The sequence below is a fragment of the Corvus moneduloides genome, chromosome 11, assembly GCF_009650955.1.
Source record: "Corvus moneduloides isolate bCorMon1 chromosome 11, bCorMon1.pri, whole genome shotgun sequence".
In the NCBI taxonomy this organism is placed as follows: Eukaryota; Metazoa; Chordata; class Aves; order Passeriformes; family Corvidae; genus Corvus; species Corvus moneduloides.
The window spans coordinates 8,223,317-8,248,464 of NC_045486.1; the positions used below are offsets into that span (position 1 = coordinate 8,223,317).

The 25,148-nt window shown below is 49.6% G+C and overlaps 2 protein-coding genes and 1 long non-coding RNA gene across 35 annotated transcripts in view; 2 read left to right on the forward strand and 1 right to left on the reverse strand.

The window, feature by feature from the left end:
• Positions 1 to 10,782, forward strand: part of CADPS (calcium dependent secretion activator) — a 210,860-nt gene extending 200,078 nt beyond the window's left edge. For 32 of the 33 annotated variants that reach the window (XM_032121008.1, XM_032121010.1, XM_032121013.1 and 29 more), the window contains 2 exons: positions 6,713 to 6,817; positions 9,451 to 10,782. In XM_032121008.1, the coding sequence (XP_031976899.1) occupies positions 6,713 to 6,817; positions 9,451 to 9,630 (285 nt within the window). In that variant the 3' untranslated portion in view covers positions 9,631 to 10,782. The remainder of the gene's footprint in view (positions 1 to 6,712; positions 6,818 to 9,450) is intronic. The other variant, XM_032121016.1, reaches the window with a different exon arrangement.
• Positions 10,783 to 15,861: 5,079 nt separating this feature from the next.
• On the reverse strand, positions 15,862 to 19,065 carry LOC116449459. The gene is made up of 2 exons (XR_004242390.1): positions 16,904 to 19,065; positions 15,862 to 16,264 (listed from the first exon to the last, which is right to left on the reverse strand). It is a non-coding gene; the product is annotated as an uncharacterized LOC116449459 (long non-coding RNA).
• Positions 19,066 to 21,151: 2,086 nt separating this feature from the next.
• Positions 21,152 to 24,577, forward strand: FEZF2 (FEZ family zinc finger 2). Its single transcript, XM_032121035.1, has 5 exons — positions 21,152 to 21,917; positions 22,270 to 23,111; positions 23,202 to 23,336; positions 23,428 to 23,560; positions 23,992 to 24,577. Exons 2-5 carry the CDS (start codon positions 22,326 to 22,328, stop codon positions 24,246 to 24,248), a joined length of 1,311 nt encoding a protein of 436 aa, XP_031976926.1. The 5' UTR covers positions 21,152 to 21,917; positions 22,270 to 22,325; the 3' UTR covers positions 24,249 to 24,577.
• Positions 24,578 to 25,148: the final 571 nt, after the last annotated feature.

The following is a 25,148-nucleotide window of genomic DNA, read 5'->3' on the forward strand; positions in this document are numbered from 1 at the left end:
CCACTACAGGTTTGACCCTCTGTGCTGGAGGAGGTTTTGTAGCTCCAAATGCTGAGCTGCCTTGGGGCGGCTCTTTGGTCCCCAGGGAAGGGCAGGGCAGGGGAGCCCATCAGCAGGGCTCTGTGGAGTAATATCCAGAGCACAGTATGGATTTTGTTAAGTAGTGGCAGAGAAAGCTGATGAACAGACGGGATGGGGTTTGTTGCATGGACAGGTCTCTGCTTGCCATCCAGAAAACATACGCTTGCAGGGGAGAGATGTGCCTCTTCCTTCTTCATTGTGTGGCAGAAGTCTATCTCAGGCTCCTCATCGACACTGGGGACCAGAATGATGTTTGTCCCTGAGTGCCTGTGGCTCTTCGTCCACATTGGCTCTGCCACCTCCTCCTCCAGGGTCACTGCCATTTATCTTAACTCAAGCATTTCAGACACACTTGTGTCACTAAGGCCCTGTCCCTGCTCTATCCCCACTCTCCCAGCCTGGGGCAAGGAACATCTTCTGCAGCAAGACAAAACCCAGATTTCCAGAACAGCCTGAAAAACAGCTGGGCTCAGCTCTGGCAGCCTGGACAAGACCTTGCTAGCACTAGTTGGGAGCAGGGCAAGACTCACGCTCCAGCCCACCACTGCCCTTACCCACATCCAGCATCCCAGCAGAGCTGGCCTTTGGAAAGGGGATTGCATAAGCTGCTGTGTATGTTCATGCTGGGAACATCTCTTTATTTCTGATAGACAAGAGTAGGAACTGCATTGGCTGTGAGACCCTGTGTTTCAGGCTTGCCATCTTTACCAAGTTTTTGGAACAGCAATGACTGCCTGGGACCAACAGCGAAAGAAACATTGAAGGAAAGTGGAGAGGAACACTGGTGGCCACAGAAGACTGAAGGGACAAGAATGATCCTTCCATGACTGCCATTGGGCAGTCTGGGCTTTGGGTTGCAGGGTTGCAGCCAGTTCTGGTGTGCAAACCTGGCTGTGCTACTGGGCACACTGGGAGCAAAGGAAGGAACGAGGTGCCTGGGGCTGGCAGGCTGCTCCTGAAGAGTTCCTGCTCCCACTCTCCAAGCAAATCCTCCTCCAACACTGGCAGCTGTGTTCACAGGGTTGTTCCCAGACAGCATGTCCCTGCACTGCTGTGGCTGCATCCCTGCCTTCCCTGTGGAGATGACACCCACTCAGGTGAGGTGGCTGCCATGAATACGTATGACAACGCCGAATACCCAATTTGATCTCAGGGCTGCCCAGGACTGGGATGGACACGGCTCTGTCAGCTGTCACCTACTGTCAGCAGTTGTAAATCAGCACAGCCTCACTGTGCCTTCCACCAGCTGAGCTTCTGGCCCATTGGACAGGCATGCAAATGCCAGAAACAAGAGTTGGTAATTTTATCTTTTTTTTTTTCCTGGCTGATCAAATCACTTTGAGCTGTTGCCTGAAAGCAGGTTCAGTTTTCCTTTGGGAAATAAGACTCACAATCAGCCTCTTCCTCTCTCCCTTGCTACCTCTGTGGTCCCCTCGCTTTGTGCTGGCTGGCTCAGGGATGCTGCGGAGGCTCCGCCCAGCATCCAGTCCCTCATCTTTGAAACACCTTGAATTCAAGGGTTCATTTCAAAGCTGCCTTTCAGCATTTCAAAACAAGCCCATGTCCCAGACAAAGAGACCAAGCCAGCCAGCATTTGGAGCCTCTTTGTGCAGTGTGTGTCACAGTTTTAAATAGATTTGCCCTGCTTGGATTGGTTCTGGTTGGAAAGCGAGCACTGAAATGAGAGGTCATAGGGGAGAGTTACTATGGTAATTGAGTAGTATCACCAGTAGTTTTGCTCTTATGATCATTAAAGCACATAATAATAGACAAACAACAGTGGTTAAAGCAAGCAGGTAGGATTACTATGTTCTTTTGTCAGAAGTATATAATGTCTTGTAGTCAGTTTTAAAGACTTCTCAACTCCAAATCCACCCAGTAGTCACCTGCTGAGTAATTTTGTATGCCTAATCTCTAGCCCTTAACTACAAGCTTTCTGCTAATTTGAGGCAAATGGGTATTTTTGACACTAAATAGGGCAGTAAAGAATCCCTGACCTAGAAAAACTCCATTCCAAGGCACTGAGAGCAGAAAAATATTCTTTCAGCATCCCTGTGAGACCTTTGGAATGACGTAAAATAGCTTTGACTAAACTGTGTTGCAGCCTTCGATTAATGGTTTGCAGAAACTTGCTGAACATCACTACTACAACTTCCCCCATAAAACTTGTCACTTCAGATTGCCATCAGCCACCACAACAATAATCATTTCATGCCTATTGCTAATTGCAAGCACAGCTGAGGCTCAGCAGGGTGCCCTTGCACAGTCCCAGGCCTTTATACCAGCCTCAATCTGTTGTATGGCACTTGTTCACACACAAAAAAACTACCAGTAAAGGCAGAAAGAGGCAGAGTCACAGGTTCCTTGTAATCCCTCTGCTACCCTGCTGACAACCCAGCCCTATAAGCATTCCTGGTTTTGTCCCACTCTTTACAAAAGCTGAAGTGACCTTAAGCTACTAGTAGTATGTAAGCTTTTGAATGAAGAATACAGCTCCTTCAGGTGCCTTAAGAAGCAGTGTTGCATCTGGCTTATGAGATTCTGTTTGCAGCACCCCTGCAGTGAGCTGTGGCTTCCTGTAACATGTAAAATATGAGTGTGAACTCAAGGTTCATGGCAAGGAACAGGAGGTCATGTTTCCATTCATCTCACACTAAAGAAGATGGGGGTATGCAGATGTTCCTGGGTATGTGTAATGACACCACCTCCCAGAAAGTGCAGGAACCCAGCACAGGGATGGCTTTTGATAAAATGTGCTGCATTCAGTGTGCTACTTGCAGATTTATTCATACCAATTTTTACAATTTATGTATTCAGAGACAAACTTGCTATTTCAGAAACTTATTGATCATGTTTTTGCATTCAAAAAAAAAAAAAAAAGAAGAAGGCAGAGGGCTGGGGAACAAGGAAGCTTATTGCTCAAGCTGGTTGGGGTGTCAGATGGGAAGCCATGGAAGTGCACCTTTTGTAATGCTCCAGCTCCTCTAATACCCATCCTAGTGCATCCCAGCCAGCCCATGGCCCACCTCATCTGTGCAGCCTAGCACCCAGCAATGAGGGTTGCTGTGAAAGACAGGAGAACAGGAAAGCTAACCTGAAAGAGGGATTGACTTCCTGTCTGTACAAATACAGTATCTGCTTGCAGTGACTGGGCTCTGAGAATACCCAAAGAGTGTCTGCATTTCCTCTGCTGGAGGCTGGGTCATGGTGTGCAGCCATGGGGCTGTATTTTGCCTCTGATGCAGCCCTGCTCCTTTCCCTGCTAACATCCTGCTGGATGAGTGGTACCCACCATGCATCCACGAGGATGCAACCTCCACAGCCTGTCCTCACTCTGTGCTCCCAGACTGAGTGTAAATTGTCCCCTAGGTGAGGGACAGGAATGCCAGCAGCACCAGTAATGTGTGTGTACTACAGTGAGTTATATGTGGGCTTTTGTCCCTGGGCCTGGACCATCAGTGAGGTCTATTCGTTCTTTGCAACCAGACGTGAGGAGTTTTTTTCAGAAAATATATTTATGGTATTTGCTTTGGTGTGCCCATGCCACAGCTGTGCTGCAGCTCCAGAAATGTGCCTGAAATGTGTTGCAAGCCCCTTGGCAAAGCCCCAAAGTTCAGTATTTGGGCTGTGACCTCTGCACCTTGTCTTTGGGGACAAGCCACAAGGCTGGAGCCAGATCCCCAAGGGGACCCTATGTCCCCAGCATGGACCCCACTGCCCTTGGGGAAAGCAAGGTGGCCAGTGTCCCCACAGGACCACTCTGTTCTCTTTTGTCTGAGATGATCACGTTTCTGTTTAGGAGCATTTGGCTTTGTTGTTGTTTTTTTAATAACATAATCATATGCAAATGTTATCTTCTTTGGTAGGTTAGTCATGAATCAGAGGGCTTGTGCGTCTTATAGCACATCAACACTAGTGATAGCTAAAGGGAACATTTAATTTATGGGCTAACTTATTTTTATGAATATGCAGGGCTTAAATTCAGCAGTTGGTGTGTGCTCTATGAAGTGACGTGACGGTTTTGTGTATCAAGATCAATGAATTAGACTTTGTCTTTTTCTCATAAAGCAGAAAGTCTTTGGAGTAAGTTGGCTTTGAGAAAGCTCCTTTCATGCAGCTGAGCACTACGCCTGGCTGAGCCCTTGTCAGCCAGTGCTCGACAGGGGAGGGGTGTGATTCACATTTGGTTCCAAGGAGTTTGCATCTCCCCAGAACCCAGAGTGTTGAAGTGCCCTCCAGAAACACAGAAAAACATTTTGTTTTGCTTACTCTGAAGGTCTCGCAGCAGCAAAGTCACCTTGCCAATAACCTCCAGGCAGAGGTTGTAATTTCTGTTTGGGATCACACAGCCATGTGGTCATGTGTGGCGTTGGACAGACAGAAATGGCAGGACCTGCCCTTGCTAGGGACTTCTCATCTCATGTAGAGTTGATACAAACACCCAGCAGATTGTTCTGTGGAAGATGGGAGGCAGCAGGGGAAGGGAGAGGGTGTGTGTATGTAACACACGGTTGTGCCCTTCCTCTGGGGGTTCTGATTTGAAGAGATAGCAGAAGGAGAAGGAGGTGTTTGGCTGACCTGGGCATCCATGTGCCAGCGCAGCCCTGGATCACAGCTAATGTCACCCAAGACCATGACTCAGTTAAGCACTGATTGCAGAAAAGCAGCATTATGAACATTAACAATTTCTCTGTTTTGCCTGAGTGGGTCTGCAGCATTTCACAGGAACCCAGGCAGAGCCTCCAGTGACAGCAGTTGCTCTGTGCCACCCCACCACCAGCTGGGTGCTGGCTGTCCTGGGTCAAGGTACCCAGGGTATCAGGGGATATTTAGGGATGCTCTGACTTCTCAGACTAGTCTGAGGGATTGGAAGGTATGAAGCCCCACCAGACCTTCATGTCTCCTATTCTTGTCAGGTCCACACCAGCTACCTAGGTTGCTTCACTCACTGTTCAACCCCAGTCTGATGCCAGGACCTCAGGTGACAGCTGAGAGCTCCTGCTTGCCAGTCTCAATTAGTCTCATCCAAGCTCTTGCCAGCTTTCCGTCCTGGAGATGAAGGGTCAGGAGAATCTCTGCCACAAGTTGCACAAAGTGTAAGCATTGAGCATGAGGTCACCACGTGCCATTTCTTTGGTGACTCTTTCCTCTCCTTGTTTCCTCCATTTTATAAAGAGGTGGTGTAGAAATTAAAGTAGAGGAACATCATTGGAGTTGGGGGGAAAACCCTTCCCCGTGCAGCTCCCAGGTGTGCTGCCATACAGTACCGGGATGTGTGTTGAGCACGTATTTTTGTGGTGTAGGGCTGGTTTAGCTTAGACTCGTTTGTTTGCTTTGGTAAGCCTCATGCTAACTTGTGGGTGCCAGTGTTAAAGGATGGAGGGTAACAAATCAATGGCCTCAGTTTTGCAATTACAGAATGTTCGGTTGTCTCCATGCCCCTGCTGTGCTGACAGCTTCCTCAGCCAGCAAGAAAAGGGCATGTTCTGTGTCAGAGACCCCCGACCTGAGGGAGCAGTGAGGGAGGCAGCAAGACCTGAGTTGGACTGGTGTGAGGTTTCAGGCTTGTTGGGAGGCAGCTGCATCCCAGACTAACTTGGATGGTGCTCTGTGAGGATTTTCATAAACTGGTCTGGTGGAGTTTCTTTAGTATTTTAACTGGTTCTAGATTAATTGCAGTATGGGATTTGATCTCTGCGTGTAAGAGAGATCACAAGAAGGATGCAACTGTGCATACAGAGGTGTGATGGGTTTTTGCCTGCTTTGTAACTACTCCTTGTGCTGAGCACTGCAGGGAGGTTGTGTGGTTCCCCACCCACCCCTGGCCCTTACTTTTCCTCCTCTCGAGGGCTTGCTGCTCATCTGTGTGGCATCAGACATGCCCTGTCAGCCCTGCGTGAGCAAGGCGCTGATCCACAGCCCATCGGAGCCTTCCTGCACTGCAGGAATGGCAGGCTGCTGCCACACTGCTGCGAGCCTTTTTCACAGACAAGCAGCACAGTTTCAGCCCCTGGAGGGGCCCTGTGAGTTCAGCAGCTTGAAACAAGCTGATTGCTGCTTTTCCATTTTTCATAATTGTAAGGGTGAAACCAGAGCATTTCCCACGCAGCCTGGGCAGACACCCGTAGGTGCTTACATCCTTCCCCCTCTGCCAAACCTTGCCCCGCATGAGCCTCCCCTCTGTTCACCCTCAGGGACCCAGACTCAGCCTGTGGCTGTTTATGATTTAGTTTGAAGACGGTAAGTAACCTGAGTGTGGGACTGACACCCTTAAAGGCAGGACTGTGCTCTCAGTTGTGGGGGAAACAGGTTGAAACATGGCTTGAGCCTAACACACATCACTGCTGGCAAGTGCCATCAATGGCAAAATCAGATTACAAAACCTTGCAGCACTACTGGTGGCCGTTACCCTCCTAATAAGTTCATTGTTGTTGTTATTAAAATTTAAAAGCTCATGCATGGAAATTCTATGTAAGAGCAGATGCCTGTCTCCCCTCTCCATTTGTGGCCCCCCATGAGTGGGCTGGCAGGTGGGAAAGGTGGGTGTGAGGGGGTGCTGGGGGCACCCGTGTCAGTCGGCACCACACACAGCCCTGGCAGGGTTGCTAGAGAAGTCACGTCTCTCTTGCAGCAATGGTACACCAGCTCCATGAGTGTAGTATGCACTTGGCTGACAGACCGCATGGACCTGCAGCTCCACATCTACCAACTGAAAACTCTCATTAGGATAGTAAAGGTAAGCCACCTGAGGTGTTCTCAGTACCCCTTGCTGTCGAGGGGAGCATGTATGTGTGCCTGCATGGGTGTGGCACGTGCTCTTTGGCAAGCTGTCACTGGCAGATAAATTAAGGCTTCGTTAAAATTCTTTAAAAGAATTAAGACAGCTGTGTCTATGGCAGGTAGCACTGGATAAACAGGAACTTCAAATGCATAGAGATGTAAAATACAGCTGTGCAAATAAAAACAAAGACTCTTTGCATTAAAAACAAAAACCAAACTCTCTTGCTATTTGACCTTATCTGTACAGTAAGTGCACCAAAATTAGCCTTTTTGTGGACAAATTAGCTGATCACACTAGTGAACTCTGGTGTTAAAATGGGTTAAATCAACCCAAAAGTTTTTAACACTGTTTTGCTAGAAACATTTAAGCCCAGCTATGGCTTGTGACTATTGTCAGAATGCATATAAGATTGTTCTCATAGTTAATTGAAGTTGTTTCTTTTACAATGGGTGTATATAATTAACTCTAAGAGATTGCAAAGGTGAGATAATATACCCTGAAAGTAGCATTATTTTTCCCTTAAGTGCACGTGCATGTGTATATGTGTGTGTGCATGCCTTGGACTAATGATAATTATTTCAGTGTGAAATCACAGTGGTTTACATGAAATAATAAGATCACAGAAGGGGGTAAATATATTTTTGATCATTTTAGGTTCTATCTAATGCTTTTTGGTCTAGTATTTTATAATGTTTATGGTCTTGCATGCAGTGAACACATTGAAGGCATGAATAAATTAAAACTGAAATGTATTAAATGTGCTTTTCATAACTGAAAACAACAGGCACAGACAGATTATTCCTACTTGTCAGCTAGCTGAAGAAAGATTTTTGCCTTGTGTTTTATTTATACCAATATTACATTGAGAAGCAGCTATAACAAAACCGAGGACTTTCTGAAATAGCCAAACAGTAAATTATTTCTATGCAGAGCACAGAGCAGAATTAAATGAACAACAAGACCAGAGTTTTATCTCACAGAGTCGAGAAGTTTTTAAACATAAATTCAAATAAGAGATGTTAATTGTAATAACAAGGGAAATATGGGAACCGTGAAAATACAACTCCAGTTTGAGGTGAAGAAAGGGAGATTTAAGAAGTATATGCCCTGTGCTTGTATTTATACATCAATAATTTCTCCAGTATCCTAGACTTAGTTTATTTAATCCCTATACTGTAGGTAGGATTGCTTAATATGGAGCATTCCAGGAACGTGTAATCGTGTCTGTGGATACAGGCGATAAACATCCTGTTGCTTGAAGAGAAATAACTGATATTAGAGGCAGGATGAACATATCCAGGAGCAAGGGAAGTTAGTTGGAGCAGAGCTCTTATATTGCTTTGATATCTTTTTAAACCCCAGCCCACCCTATGCAAAGCTCCCCAGAGCAGCCCCGCACATCCCTGCTTTGAAGCTGCCCAGCCCACAAAGGCAGGGCTGGAGTCACAGAGCTGTAATTTGTTGCCCAAGGCACCCTAAAGGGACCTCTGCCATGCCAGAGTGGTGGCCAGCAGAGATGCTTCTGCAGGACCTCATGCCTTCTGATCAACAAATCAATATGATTTCAGAGAAGCGTCTTATGGTTTAAAATACACTCCACTCACACATTTCACAACTTTGACATTATACCCTGCTTATACATTTTACTTACTTATCTTCTACTACCTAGACATATTACTCCACTTACACATCTTCTTACTTACTTACACCTTTCACAACTTTTACCTAATACAGTACTTACACATTTTACTTACTTATCTTATACTACCTATACATGTTACTCTACCTATACATTTTACAACTTATCCATAATACAGTACATACACATTTTGCAACTGCTGTGCATGAGTTCTCACATTGCTTGATTGGCTTTTCTATTTTGTCCATGAGCTCCACACACACTTTTCGGGTAACACGATTGGTTTTAATCCAGTGTGGCACAGTCCTTTTTTATCTATTCCTTGCTGTCTTGGTACTTAGTTTTTTAGCTTCTTCTTTCCCAATTCAGCACAGTTTACCTTTCAGTCTTTGATGAATTCCTGAGGGCTCTGACAGGTTGGGCTCCTGATCCAGGCAAGCAGCATCAAGATGATGACAGCAATAAAACCCATCCAGTGATCAGCAGCTAAGTTAGTCCAGAAAATCCAAACAATCCAACAAAGACCAGGGAACAGACATAAACCTGTCCCACCTGTCTTATTTCCCCTCTTGAACCTTCAGACTGGAGCTTAAAAACCATCTTGGGGCTGATGTGCTGCAGCTGAAGGTGGAAAGGCCAGGTGAAGCTGGTGAGGGTAATTCCAGCCTGGTCCCACTCTGAGGGCTCTGGTAAAAATAATTAAAAAGGGTTTGGCTGGGGCACACTATCAAGGTTCACATACTTTACAACGGTTTCTGTGGCCTCTGCACTTCCCAGGTGATGCAAAATGTCCCCAGGGTCGGGATTTCCCTGGTATCCCAGCCTCTCCTATTAGTGCCCCCAAACCCACAGCTCATGGGCACAGGTTGACTCCTGCAGCAAAGCAGGGGAGCTGCTATTGGTCCTGACCTTTCCCTGTCTCCTTCCTCCACGCCTGTCTCCACTTCAGAAAACGTACCGGGATTTCCGATTGCAAGGCGTGCTGGACTCCACCTTGAACAGCAAAACCTACGAGACCATCCGGAACCGGCTGACAGTAGAGGAGGCCACAGCGTCAGTGAGCGAGGGCGGGGGGCTCCAGGGCATCACCATGAAGGACAGCGATGAGGAAGATGAAGAGGACGACTAAGGAAGCTGGAGCACCGGCTGGGGGTTGCCTGGTATCCATGCATGTACCTCGTCTGTAACTCAGTTAGCCACATTAGGAATTTTTAGGTCAGCTCTAAATGCCCATGAGAAGTTTACCAATACAAATGCCATGTTAGCTGTGTGGTAATAAGATTAGCACCTCTCTTTGATTCATCAGTTTCCTAATTTCATATCTATATGTTCATAAGCAATATGGAGCACCATTGTTTAATACTGTTAATGGAAAAACTACATAGAAAACATGCTAGGTGTGTCCCTGTTATTAAAGTTTAAACAATGCTTCATTAATGTACTGTATATACATTGATGGTAAATTGTTGTGAAGATGAGTGACTCAAGTCCTTTCATTTCTTTGTTTCTCTTCTGTGGATGCCAACTGCTTAAAATTAATTAAAAAAACCATCTTTGTTTTTAAAAGAAAAACCAGGCAATTACAAATGATTTTTTGTTCTCTCTGTTCATTTAAAAACCAGAAAACAAACAAACCCAGACAGCCATTTGAATCATTCTGCATCCTTGTTAATGTACCAGAGGCTCTTCCCTTCAATATGCAGTTAACTCCATAGAGACTTCATCCCAAAGGATTAGTCATTCTAATTGCCACACCAGATTAGTCCTATCATTATGGATATATCATGCCACATTATAAGTCCAAAGCAGTTGTTTTATGTTGACGTTTGCTCCTCTAAATGTTGCATTTTTGTTTAAATTTCAAATAACTGTGTATGTACAAAGACAACTTTAATTACAATCTTAGACTCTACAAATGTGTTTATAATAATATATTGAATATTTATTTCCGTAGATTGTAGACATAATTTACAATTCCTCTGTTTCACAATGGTTTTTATATATGTCATGTACATTGCATTTTGACCAGTAACTGCATGTCCATCAGTTCCTTCTCCAACTTTTACTTTCTGTGTAAAATAGTGATCCATCTTGCTTTTTTTGCCTTATACAAGCCGACAGTTGTAAAAGTGTGAGAACTGTGGCTTCTCAATAAATAACTATTCAGATGTCCTAATAATAAATTATGGAGTCTTTTTATGTCTGCCTTAGAAAAAAAAACCAAACCAAGCTGAGATGTAAGAGCCCCCACCTCTCAGAATAAAGGCATTTTGTTTTCTCATGGGTGTTCTTTAGTTTATTAATTAAGAAGATGGTTTCCTGATTTGCTCCCCAAGGTCAGGATTGGGAGCACACAGTCTGTTCCCCAGGTACAAGGGTATTTCTGCTATGACTGCCACAGTTGTTTCCACCATTATCTGTGTTCTATGTCCTATGATTTGTCCCTGGACATCTAATTGATGTCTGCTGTGGTTCAGCTCCTGTTATTATATGGCCATCAGCCTTACCCAACACTTACCTTTCTTCAAAAGGCCTCAGTTTGTACTTTAACTTCTCCCAAAGCAGCCAGCTGCAGTAGTACTTAGACACACAGGGCAGAGACAAACCGTGAGTTGAAATTAAATTAAAGTCTGGTTTGATGGAAAACGTGTCTAATGAAAGCACACTTGAACCGGTTGCCCAGAGAGGTCATGGATGCCCCATCCCTGAAAGAGTTCAGTCAGATTGGATGGGGTTCTGAGCAACCTGGTCTAGTGGAAGGTGTCCCTGCCCATGGCAGGGGGCTTGGAACTAGATCATCTTTAAGGTCCTTTCCAACCCAGTCCATTCTGTGATTCTCTGTTAGGCTGAGAGTTTTCTGAGAGGTTTTGCAGTCCCTCCCTCCCATTAGCCGATTCACACCAGAACTGATTCCTGCTAGCCCAGGTCTCAGTCATTTGAGAGAGCAGCAGAACAACTGGGGTGCTTTACCCCCAAACACAATGACCTGTTGCCAGCCTGGGAAACCAGGACAAATGTTCATCCCTCACAAATAAAAGATGGGCAAATAGAAAAACATCCTACCTGGATGAACCTTCCTGACATAATGAACAATTAAACTAAACCATCTTCCAGAGCCCAAAAGATGTGAGACCCGCCTGGACATATGGGAGGAGATTGGGACCTCTGGAACTGCCTGTGAAGAGGGTGTTGATTCCCAGATGGGGCTGGGATAATTATGGAGCCCAAAGCATATTCACCTGCAGTGCTGGATTTTTGGGTCCCTTCCCTCTGTGTCAGAGTTTAGCATCTGGCTGTGGAGGTGCTGTGTAGCCCCACCTGGCTGGCCACACCCTACACATTTAGCGTCCACCTTTCCCAGGTGTCCTACATACACCACCCCCTTGGAACAGGGGCATTAGCAGGAGTGGGCAGTGGATGTGCACATTTAGCACATTTACATGTTGAGAAGCCATCTGATGCACCAGAATAGACAAATTTTGAGCCCTGACTGTAGCCCAGCTGACTTGATTTTTGTCTTGCTCTGTGCTGCTGGTAAGAGGGAAGCATTGCCAGAAAAAGCTACTTCTGAAGACTTAGGCAGGTATCTGGTTTTGTGACCACTGACACAGGAAGCTTTTCCCTCTTCTTACCCACCCTTCATATGTGCAACTACTTGGCCCGGAGTCAGCAGAGGAACTGGGATAGTAGAGTGTTTAAGTGTTTAAATGTTTAAGTGTTGAGTGTTTAAGTCATACAGAGTCTATCAAAACCAGTTCAGATGCCTCTGCATGTTTGTCACTGGGATGCGCACAAAAAACATCTATTCCTTGACCTCATTATGCTTGGAGCCTTCAATCCCACCGTGAAGCCCTCCCAGGACTTTCCTGACAAAGCAAGTCTCACAAGATACAAAGCAAGGAACAAACTGCAAGCATCACCTGGTCCCTTCTTTCTAGGTGGTTGAGACCCACTTGACACCCATACGCATACTGATGCACACACGTGTTCATGCCTCTTTATCCTCTCCCTCAGCTGTCCCAAATATTTATGTGAAGGACAACAGCTCCAAGAGGAAGCCTTGGGAAAGCCTTACTGGGGTGGTCACAAGGCTGGTAGCAAAGAGTACTGAAGGACACCCAAATTTATAGTTCTGTTCCCAGTCAGGCAGAGCAGAGCTAGAGAAATAGCTTGATTCTGCTCTGGAAATGTCTCCCCTTGTTTTTTTAAACACAAAATATTTATTGGGTAAAAACACAGCCCACTTCCACCTGCCACCTTTCAAAATAGTGAGCCCTGCTCAGTTTTTTGAATGAGAGAGTGTGGGTGCAGCCTTCAGGAGATGCTCCTTGGCTGTGCATTGCTAATGCACATCGGTACCGCCCTGAAACAGCAGCAATTGGACACCCTTGACTGAGTGCCTCTGTCATGAGCAGTGACCCTATGGCCTGTGACAGCTTTTTGTGTCCTCAAACCCCAATAAAGCACCCCAGTGACTCCACAGCCCTGAGGCTTCACCACAGAACAGGGAAGCATTAACCAACTCACTGTTTTTCAGGCATTTGGACCCAAAAGATGAGCTTCAGGTTATGTACTTTAGTGTAAGGAGGGAGAAGATCTCGCATACAAGCATTGCTGCAAGGCAGCATTTAACCTCCCATTCCAGAGCCTGCAGCCTGTGGCTGAGCAAAGGAGTGCACTGCACCCTGATCCCCACTGCTTTTAACCCTGCACGTGGCTAGGGGGGTGCTGGCAGCCCCACCCTTTCCTAAATGGGTGCTGCACTGTGGTACCAGGGGTGGGAAGAGCCACCTCGGGTCAGTCCTGCAGAAACATCAAATCCAAAATTGTTTGATTTTGCCTGAAAAATATCAATCTGGGTTCAAATCCCTCCTGGCCACAGATTACAGTCTGGACAGGGCTCAGCTCCTGCAGAGCAAAGCTACACCTTTGGCAGCACCTAAAAGGGCTTGTGGGTAGATGGGAGTGCTGGCAAACATGGCCAAGGAATGCAAAGATCTGTTGCTGGTTCACTTCAACCCATTGCTGTGATGGAATGAGCTCCAACAGTCAAAGGACTTTCTGCCAGTACAACTGCACCTAGATGAAGAATCTGCCAGTACAGTTATGTCAATCCATTTGGGGAAAAGAGGAAAATTTCATTCTTCTGCCAGCAAAATTTTAAATGATAGATCAGGCCAAAACTTCTCTCATATTTACAGGGAAGTCCAGCGAAAATATCCTTTTTTTGACAGACTTACTTAAAGCATGTGGCATGGAGACTGAAAATGCTATCAACTATTTGACTGACAAGTGTCAGCAGCTGTTCATCCAATTTGTTTTATATTTCAGCAACTAACAGATTCTTTCCCCTCTGCTGTAATGCATGTCTTCTGGCCCATAGGCATCTTAGAAATTGCTTTTCTGCCTTTCTAGTGACCAAAACGTCAAAAATATTAGAAGACAATTTGTGTTCAGAAACATAAACAGGCACGCAACAAAGCAAAGATGATTTTGCCAATGTTCAGGCTGTGTTCTTTTTAAAAAGTCACAGCAAACCTAAGGCAAAAATTATTTCTCTAAGCTTTAAAAGAAAAAGCGAATGCAAACAAAGCACATGATAAATCAGCACAGGTTAAACCATCAACTACCAAGGGGAAAAGCTGCTGTCTAATGGCCAACCAAAATGCAGCTGAGCCGTATGTCAATCTCTGCACTTTGGCTGTGAAGTTCACAACTCTGCACTTCCATCACCAGTATTTGTTCAAAAACCTGCTCCATGTTGCCAGGATTCAACAGAGCCACCGTTGTATCAAACCAAGCTCAGCTAGGGGAGTCCTTTGAGCCATTCACAAAACCCAGCCCTCTTCATCTCAGATCTAGCACTGCTTTCAGAACTCTTTGATCCCAACTGCATATAATTATTGCAGTTTTCACCCATCATGAACTCTCTGGACTAAAAAAAGCCTGTGTGACACCTCTCTCTGGTAAGATGTATTCCATGATATTTCCTTTAATCAAACACGTTTAGGCTCTCAAGCTAAATCTGAAGTAATATTTTCCTCAGCCTTTCTAAAAGATACATATTCCATTTCAAGTTGTAAATCCACATTTGTTGTAACTAGGCAAAATATGAGAGAAAAAAAGTGCAGAGATTATATGCAATCTGCCAGCAGAGTTGTGTGCCATGAGGAAAATGCCTCACAGGTCAAAACAAAGAAAAACATTGAGCAACAAATTAGTTGCAGGCAGTAGCTAATATGGGGATCAAAAGATTAAAATCAACATACAACGATGAAATCACTAGAATAATAGGAGCACATAAGAAGATTAAGTCAATAGCAGAGTCCGGTACTACAAAAATAAGGTTTTGATTATATGGTAAAATTTTATATTGGGGGAGCAAAAGCAATTACAACCATGGCATGCTTTGCTATCCCTGCCTTAGATCATCTTGGCTCATTTCCTATGCAAGGAATACAGTTGTTGAAATAAACAGAAATGTTATGACTCAAGTGCTTGATTCAAAAACAAACCAGGTGGTCAGATCAGACTGGGGACTGTCAAGATGGGCTCTGTAAAATGAGGACTTGTTGCAGATCCTGGAGGATTCGACAGCTGGGGTGAACAAAGGCCACACCGTTTAGGACTGGCTTTCTGCACAGAGAGCTCCACAAGCAGCTGATGTCAGGGCTGTCCCAGGCTGTCAGCTGGAGAGGGGAAGCCTGCACTGGAAGGGAGGTAGGAGGAGATAAATAGCTCAAAGACTAGAAGTGAACATGGTGATGAACTCTGATAACAGGGAAGATATTTTTCTATCCAGCTAAACAGGCAAAGATTGCAGGTTTGGTTTTACATCAGAGGCAGAGCACGCGGCAGCCTCTAAGCCCATGCAGACCCTCACATCAGGGACAGGAACATGTCCCATAGCCGTGTTCAGCAGTTCTGGGAGTCAACCAGTAGCACAGCCCAATGGGGACAGGAAGGATGACCAACCAGGGACAGCTAGTGCTCACCATGACAGATCTACCCTTGGTCATCTGCTTGGTGTATAACCAGGAATTGATGAGCCAGTCCCTCCAACACAAACTGGCCGTGGCCACGGAACACCAGCCTCATCCATGGACTGTGGGACCAAAAGCCTAGAGCTCCCCATGGAGAAACAGTTACCCTGGTGAGGTCCTCCACACCCAAGAAGTCTCAGAGCTCTTGGTGGGTTCTGCAGTGCTCTGTGTTTTGTGAGGAGGAGCTGAAGCAGCTCCTCTGTGCCCCAGGGCTGATGACTTGCCCGGGCTTTTCTCACAACTCATCTTCATCTTTATTGTCGGAAATAGTCAAACTATCTCCAGCCCCACCCCAAAATCACAAGCTAGGCTCAAAATTAAATCAAATCAATAAATTATCATTTATTTTTACATAAGTTCTGGGTATTCTTGAACATTCAGGAAATACTTGGGTTGTGCATTGAAGTTTTTTCCTCCAGTAACGAGGTCTGGATTTTTAGTTTGGGTTCTCATTGTTGAGGGGATGTTTTGTGGTTCTTCTAGATCATGTCTTCTGGAATTAAATCAGCCCTTTTCTTGTGCCCAAGCAGCACAGCAGCACTTTCACTCGTCAATCTGGGAGTCTTGCCAGGCTCTCTCTGACTTAGCCACCATGAGGGACAGGAACGCTGCAGTCCAGCCAGTCCCACACACCCCAGAGGAAGGGGACAACATGCTGCCATCCGCTGCCACCTCCATACCACTCCACTTGGAGTCCAGCTCTGCAGCAGATGGGGACACCTGTGACAACAGTTTAAACAATGGCAAATACAAATCTCAAACAACCTAACAGAGCATAGCCAGAAAGACTGGACAATACTGAGTGAGGAGTGAGTGGCAAAACGACAGTGGAAAGACTGGTTTTGAAAAGATTCTTTCTCTGTTTGGTTTTCTTCATTGAAAAAGCAAGTAATTTCAAAAAGGAGATGTTTTCCTATCTCATTAAGGGGAGAATAATTCAAAACACATGGAGTTTGTCCCACTTACTTTTTTGGCCATCCTTCTTTCAAGCAAAAAAAAAAGGAAGGAATAGGAACACAAAACTGAAGTGGGCTTCTACCCATTTTCACTGCTTTTTGCTCCTTTTCCTGAAACGTTTTTAGTAGGAAAGTGAGAACAAGGCCATCTCCCTATTATATTCTCCTTCTCTACTTCCTCCCACCTTTTCTCCTAAATAGAAAATAAGGGGAAAAAACCCCTACAAACCCAGAAAAACTTAAAAGCTCCCACTCTTTCAAAACAAAAAAGTACAACATTTCAAAACATTAGGAAGGAACATCTTTCAGTTTCAGTGTTCAGAAATGAAACGCAGCATTGCTCCATTACTGCAACGCGAAGGATGACTATTTCCGACAATAAAGATGAAGAATAGCAGCTCACCCTTTCAACAGTTTCTTCCTTGCCTTATTGGCCAGGTTGGCTTTGGATATGGTGTAGATTCCACCGACTCCTCGCCTGCCTCCTGGGCTAGACCAGTCTCGCACCAGGAACTAGATTTCCCTCATGATGTCTCTCTCCGCTCCTCACAGGCAGGCAGGCAGGCAGCGTTTTTGGGGCATAAAGCCTGGCTGGGATCGAACCGTTAGTTACCATTCCTGTTGACAGGCAAACTAGAATAAGCTCTGGCTCACTTTCTCTGAGCTGCGGAAGAAGGAATGAGCCGGGAAAAGAGTTCATTCAATTGCTTCTGTTTGGCATCTCTGCAGGACTCTCCGCATAGACAGAAAGAGATGTGGCAAGTAAGGAGTTGCCATTTTTAGAATTACATAAGCCCATTTGATTGTCATCGAGGCACTCTGTGCAGCTCCTGCCACAGTGCCCTGCCAGTTGCTCTGCAGTGGGACTAGATTTCAAACAGCTTTAGAAGCAGGTCAGATACCAGCTTTTAAAATTGAATTCAGGTTGAAAACATCGATGTTTTCTACTCCTGCCATCACTGACAGAGTAGACCAGCACAGCCATGCAAAGACTCTGAGCCAGTTTGCTTCCAAAATCCCTACTAACTACAGGTCCTCTGGGATCTGTACAGTGGTCCAAAAACTTAGGTCCCTAATTAAAAAAAAAAAAAATCTGAAAATACAAAATAAAATTATCTGCCTAGAGATAGGCAGGAACGTACATAACTCAATAAAAGGGATGCAAAAATATTCTGGAGGGTCTCAAAGCCTCTGCTCCATCCAAGGTGGCCTTGCCAGGCACTACCCCTGCCCCAGCGTGGCAGTCTCCGTTGGGTGACAGGGCAGCAGGGTCACCCTACCGATGCTATGGGCCCTGCAGGATAGGATGGACTGCCCATGGGAACTAAGGCACACAGTACTGCAGGGGTACTGCTCCCGTTGTACAAAGTATTGCGGTTTAAGGAATAACGGGAAAGATTCACGTGGGTAACAACCCTCGCTTCATCCCTGCCCCAAACTTTGCTACCCTGACTTCTCTGTTCGTCGCTCATTAATTTGTTCAAACAGTGTCTGTCTCTGACCATTGCAAACCGACCTGCGACCAAACACCTTGGGAGCATCCCTGGGCTGACCCTTTCAGGTCGTAATTACTGCCTTGTATGGAGACAGACCCAAATCCAGCACGGTGGGGCCAGGGCCGGGCAGCTCCGCAGCCCAGCCCTCCTCCCAGCCCAGCCGTGGGCCCCTCCAGCGCACCTTTGAAAAAGCTGCAAAGCCACAGAAAAAGCTGCTCCCCCACCCTGGCTCACAAAGACAGCCCGATTCTAAGTGCCTGGGCTGGTGGCTCACCCGGCAGCCCATCACCTTCTATTAAAAAATTATAAGGAAAAAAAATTGGGAAAAAAGTATTTAGAAAAATACCTATAGAAAGCAAAGCAGCATAGAAATAAAAGCCACCATTTCGGGGAGATTGAAGCATAACGCTAATAACTTTCGGCAGCTTCCACTGTGGAGTTTAAGCAGCTGCCAAGTTAAATAACTAGGAGGATCCTAAGTTATCTTCCAGTAGACCAGAAATGCCCAGCGCCGGCTGCCCGGGCGGAGGCGGCCCGACGGACGTGGGGAGCTGGGCCGGGCCTGCGGGGCCCTGCGCTCCCACCCGCCTGGGACCCACCCGGGACGCGTCCCCGGGAGTCCCTCACCAACAGGGTCTGGCCGTCCAAGAGCGAAAGGGGAACCCCCGCCGGTTTTCGATGTCAGCGGCCGGGGAGCGTTTGGGGCTGGGACTGCCGGAAGCGTACGGGACCGCCGAGAGGAGCGGGCGCTAGAGAAGCCGCGGGTGACCCTGCGTGTCCCGCATGGCTCCGGCCCGGCCTGCCCGGGCACCGCACTCGTTTTTCTGGGGAGGCAGCGGCGTAAAAATAACCGTAGGAGCGATCGCGTCCGCAATGAGAAAGTCTTCGCGGCGTGCGCCTTATTGGGAAAAATATGCAAACCATTTCTCCCTCCAAATGCCGGGGGTGAAGGATTAAAACCCCACGGGAGAACTGCCTCCACGGGGGATGCGGAACGCGGGCCCGAGCCGGGAGCCCGCTGCGGGGCCGAGCCGGGAGCCCGCTGCGCGCCCGACGTGCAGACGCTCCTGCCTCCCGAAGCCGGGCTGGGCCGCTCGACCCCCCCCCGACACACCCCCCGCCCCGCTTGGCACTCCGGGAGCAGAGGGGCTCGGGCTCGGTGGTGGGCAGGCAACGGGGCTAGGGCAGCTGTCTCAAAGTCAGTCAGTTGTAATATGTTCGCCAGAACAGCAGAAGTCGAATCGATAGAGACGGCCTCCAGCTGTGCCTAAACCTGCGATTTAAATTAAAATACTGAGCTCTGATGCCCGGGTCTTAGCTGGGATCTCAACGCCCTGATGCGTAAGGCGTGCGGCACCCGGTTTCGAGCCGGCCGGGAGACAGCGGCACGGCCCAAGCCGGTACCCGGCCTCGGGATACACGGGAGCTTCTCCGGGCTGCAGGAAGGAGGCAGCCCCGGGGCTCCGCAAGCCCCCCACCACCCCTCCTCGCCCCCGGGAACCTCGAGGCCTGCGGGACCCGCTGCCCCGAGCAGGGCGGTGGATGCGGAGTAGCAAGCCGGCAGTCGTCCCCTTGGCCAGGGAGGGAGGGAAAGAGGGAGAGACCCGATTCAGCAAACACCCGGGCAAGGACGAGGGCGGCTCGGGGAAGCTGGCAGCGAGCTCCCGGCCCCGGCTCCGCAGCCCTTCTTTTATCCTGCCCGAAATCATCTCGTTTACAGAAAATATTTGTTTGCACTATTAGTTGGTACTGGAGTTAATTACTCAACGTGTGAGCGGGGAGTAATATGGATAAAAGCAGCCCCAGTGTTTATTGTGTGGGTGAGCTGTTTGAGCGGTGCTTGAATAAACTGCAATTAGGGTTAGATAGAGATTAATTAACATGTGAGTGGCAAGGTGTAAAATAGTTCCCAACCCTCCACTCAGTATAATCTGCAGGCGAGGAAAAGAAGTTTGTGGAGGCTAATTAAATACTTCGCTAAAGCCCGCGAGCCCCGGGAGCGAGCAGAGCCCAGCCCAGACGCCGCCTGCCCGCTCCCGCTGCCCGGAGGAGGCGCGGGCTGGGCGGGCAGCGCTGCTCAAGCACGGCGCGCCTCCCCGGGGCTCAGCCGGGCTCTCCCACAGCCCAGACACCGAGCACAGCTCCTGTGGTTCTCCGTGGTCCCGTCCCAGCCTCTCCCCCAGAAGCGGGACGGTTCCCTCGCTCCCTTGCACGCTGACCCGTCAGATCCGGGCGGGCAGGGCTGGGCGGACGCCAACACCTGATGCTCCAGGCGGGGTGTCACCCGGGGCTGGGCGCTCCCCTCTGCCCGCAGGCAGCCCGGGGCGGCCGCCGCTTTTAAAGTTTGTTTCTGGAGCGTGTTGTGGTTCGCAGGTGAAAAAGCCTGTCTGCAAACAGCCGACGGCGAGCTGCCCTGGCGGGGAGAGGAGGCGCGGCTTTGTCAGCACCGCACAAAACCCCCGAATTCCTCTAAACTTTCTTAGGCGCGCGAGGGAGGCGGAAAAAAAAATATATAGGGGCCTTTTCATTGCTTGCTTTACCTCTGGCCAGGCTCAATCTAAACCCTTCGCTCCCCCCCTCTCCCCCGGATAATCCTCCCCTTTATTTTAGAAACACACAAAACCAGGTTCCACGCAGCGCTATAGTGGCTACAAGTGAAAGAGAATTGAGCGCCCTGAATCGCCGGGGGAAAATTGGTTCGGCTGAATAGCCCCGGCGAGGGACGGGGCGGCTAATCAGAGCCGGGGGGTGCTGCTCTGCAGCCGGCCCTCCCCTCCCCCCCCCCAAACAGGTGGACGCGGGACTCTCTCAATTACCGTGTCCTCGCATCTGAGGTTTCTGCAAATCCTCCCCTCCCGCATCACGGCGTTTTAATTAGAGAGAGGAAGGAAAGAAACCCCCGGCATCCAGGCGCTATAATGTAGCGTCGCCTATCTGGGGGGGGCGGGGGGGGAAACGGGGGAAAGGGGGAAGAAGAAAGTGCGGCGGGCGGGGGGGAGCAGGACAAGGGCTAGAAGGGCAAGGGAGAGTCGCCGGGTGCCCCCGGGGCAGCGGGCACCTTTAGGGGGTGAACTTGCAGAACTTCCCTTCGCTGAACATAGGTCTTTTTTATTATTATTTTAATTTTTTTTTCAGCAGCGAAATCGAGTCCTGGACACGAATCCCTCCCCATTTATTTAAGGCTAATCACCAGCTACCCCGAGAGGGGAGAGGGTTGGAATTAAACTTAGTTTAATTAACATTAATGCACTGTCCTAATTAATGGGTTGGCTATTAATTTATACATGCTGGAGAGGCTCGCAGATAAGTGACAATTTATTAATTATCTTCCAGCTCGGTTGCAACGGAGCTGATTGCAGATGGGTTGCCAAAATAACTCGAGCATGGTTGCGTGGTAGATGCTTTAGAAAAAAAAAAAATCATTCTCCCCCTTCTTAAAAAAAAAAAAAAAAGGAAGATGAAGAAAAAAATTCCGCACGCTCACTCGGAGTGGCTCTTCTAACCCCAGCAAGAACTGGAGCACTCTTTTCCACCCAACTTGTGAATCGCACTTGCCTTCTAATTTGCCACATGCAAAACGATTCCTCTGCTTTGCAAGTTGCTTTTTAAGAAGGGAGAGAGAGAGGAAAAACCCAGCTCGCACACGAGCGATTTGTGCGTCTTAAACTGGAAGGAAATCGTGCGTGGAGGGGGGGCTCGTCTTCCTCTCTCTGCCCCAACCCACCGCGCTCCAGCCCGGCGCCTCGGCTTGGGGAAGATCCATGGTGGCATCCCCATGTCATTCTGCTCAAAGTGACTTCATATGATGTCAGCTTTAAATGTACGAGACCGTGATCTGACGCTCAGGAAGATGTTTGCTATCAAAATGTGACTGTGACCACACTGCGCTGCTTGGATGAGTCTCGCCGGCGCTGGGCAAAGGTAAGTGGTCCCAAGGCGAGCCCCGCCGCCCCTCGCCATGCCCCCCCCCCACCCCTCCTCCCGCATTTCCCGGACAGTGGCCATCGGTGGGGCTGGGCTGGGTGGCATTGGGCTGGGGGAGGTTTTTCTTTTTCTTTCCTTTTTTTTTTTTTTTAAATACTAACAAGGTCTAGCTTGCATGTTACTTTAGCGTGTTCCGCTTAATGAGCAGTAATCTGGTACCCTACGTGCCATTGTTCCTGAATATGTTCATTTGAATATAAATAGGGAGGGGGTGCCCGTGGGGGGTGGGGTGGGGGGAGAACAAGGTGCTTATTAAATTGATTTGTCTCCTGGCTTTTCTGGAATGCAGAGCCGAGAGCGGGAGAGAGTCGCTGCTCACACCAAGTTTCCGCACGGCGGAGCGACATGGCGAGCCCGGGGTCGCTGGAGACGGTCATGCCTTCTTCCTGCCCCCGGCACGACGGCAGGGCCGCCACCGCTAACCCCTCAAAGACCCTGGCCTTCTCCATCGAGCGGATCATGGCAAAGACGTCGGAGCCCAAGCCGGCCTTCGAGGAGCGGCACGGCGGGCCGGGGCTGGAGCCAGGCAAGAAGCCGCTGAGCCTGTGCTCGCCTCTGCCCTGCGTGATCCCTATCCCGCCGCTGGGCTACGAACTGCCCTCCAAGACTCTCAGCTACTCGGAGCTGTGGAAGAACAGCCTGCGGGGCGGTGCGGGGCTCTGCAAAGCCAACTGCGGCGTCTGCTGCAAGGCAGAGCTCGCCCTGGGCCAGCCCAGCGGCCGGCTCATCAAGCCGCAGGTCATCCACCAGGCAGGGGCCGTTCCGGCAGCCCCCCGCTCCCTCTACTACTTCAACTACCTGGACGCCGCGTACCACCCGGCCGACCTCCTGCACGGACAGCTCTTCCCGGCCGGCCTGCTGGGCGCCCCGCCGCCGGGGGGGCTCTCGGCCCACCAGAAGCTTTTCCTGCTGGAGAATGCCAAGCTGGCAGGGCTGGCGGCCGAGAAGCTGCCGCCGCCGACTCCCTTCGCCCACAAGGAGCGGCTGCCGGGACACCTGGACCAGGTGATGAAGGAGGTGGCGGCGGTGGAGCGCGGCGGCCACCCCAAGGGCCACGCCAAGATGGGGGGCGGCGGCGGCGGGGCGGCGGAGGGCAAGCCCAAAAACTTTACCTGCGAGGTCTGCGGCAAGGTAAGCGGGGCGCCGGCATCGGGTGGGGGGGGCCGGGGGCGGCGACGGCGGGGCCGTGCCTGACCTCGCCTTTCCGGCGCTTTCCCGCAGGTGTTCAACGCGCACTACAACCTCACCCGCCACATGCCGGTGCACACGGGGGCCCGGCCTTTCGTCTGCAAGGTCTGCGGGAAAGGCTTTCGCCAGGCCAGCACCCTGTGCCGGCACAAAATCATCCACACCCAGGTAGGTGGGGGGCAGCCGGGGTGTGGGAGGCGGCGGCCGCCCCTGCTCTCCGCGCAGCCCCCACTGACGGGCCTCTCGCACCCCGGTGCAGGAGAAACCCCACAAGTGCAACCAGTGCGGAAAGGCGTTCAACAGGAGCTCCACGCTGAACACTCACATCCGCATCCACGCCGGCTACAAGCCCTTCGTCTGCGAGTTCTGCGGCAAGGGCTTCCACCAGAAAGGTGAGCTGAGCCGGGACGCGCCGGGGCCCTCGCCCATCATTAGCGGGGATTAAACGCGGCGAACCCTGCCCGACTGGGGGAAGCGAGGGGCGCAGGCAGAGCCGCCGCCACTCCCAATTACTTTCCCTCTAAGCCGGGCCGCACCGCCGGGCACTGCTGACGGTTCCCCCTAAATGCTTTTAAAATGAAAGGTACCGGGCCTTGGTCCTAATCCAGAGCCCTCTGTTTGCCGCGGGTCACCGGGTTGACCCTGCCTCTCATTTCTGCCATGCCAGTTGCGCGCTGCTCCGCGCTGATGCGGACCGAGTTTGACAAGTGGGACGGGGATGCGGGGGGGAGACACTTCCTAATTCCCCCCCCCCTTACCTGTGCACCGTGCGGCCCGGGCACCCTCGGGTAACCCCGTTTTCCATCTTTTTCCTCCGTCGCAGGCAACTACAAGAACCACAAGCTGACCCACAGTGGGGAGAAGCAGTACAAGTGCACCATTTGCAACAAAGCCTTCCACCAGATTTATAACTTGACTTTCCACATGCACACCCACAATGACAAGAAGCCCTTTACGTGTGTCACTTGCGGGAAAGGATTTTGCAGAAACTTTGATTTAAAGAAGCACGTCCGAAAGTTGCACGACAGCGTCTCCAGCGCTCCTCCGCCGCGGGACCCTGGGCGCAGCGGGCAGAGCTAAGGGCCCGGCGCGCCGCCGCACTCAGACCCGCTCCACCAGGCCAGCACTATTTATCCAAAACAGCCTTCGCTTCTCTGTCTTTTCCCCAGCGAGCTCAGCCGCCGGTAGCAAGCGACCCCGAGCCGCAGTTGTATATAAGAGGAATCTTATTTAATGGCCCGTTGCGCCGCCGGAGCGGGCCAGGACGGGCCGGGCTGGCCGCCCCCCGCCCGGCGCCCGGACAGCGCTCTTTATACGTGTCTGTAAATCTCCATTTTAAATGTACGCTCGAATAAGTGAGGAATATATCTATATCTATCATGGGACAATAAACCGGCCCTTCGCAGGTGTCTCATTTCCCACCTGAGCCCCGGCCCGAGTGGGGACCGGGCTGCACGGCGCTATCTCCCCTGTGAACGCGGCTTGCAGGAGCTGCGGGAGCCGGGCCCTGCCGCTTCAGGGTCCGCCGAGCGCCGCGAGCATCAGAGGAGCAAAACGAGGGCGGGAGGGAGCCGGGCAGCTTCGGAGGCCTGCTGTCGCCCCCCGGAACGGGGGCAGAGCCCTTGCAGGACCCCCGGCGGGGCTGCGCGGCCCCGACCGGCAGCGCGAAGGGTGGCTCGGAGTTTCCCAGCGCCGCTTTTCGGGGTCGGTTTATTACGGCGTTTAAACCACTCCTGAATGACTATCTTTCCTTGCATGCAGATAAAATGATCTCACGCTTGCTTTCCAAGTAATGACCCAAATTAAGAGAGAAAACACAGACCCTTCAAACCACATTACATTAATCTAATCACTCCCAGCAGGCCTCATAAACTCTTTTTGATCAGAATATGGATAATCAACCACTTGGATTACACTAAATATTCCCTTCTCATCTTCCCCCCCCCCCCTCCCACTTTTAATACGCAAGTGTCTATTCCG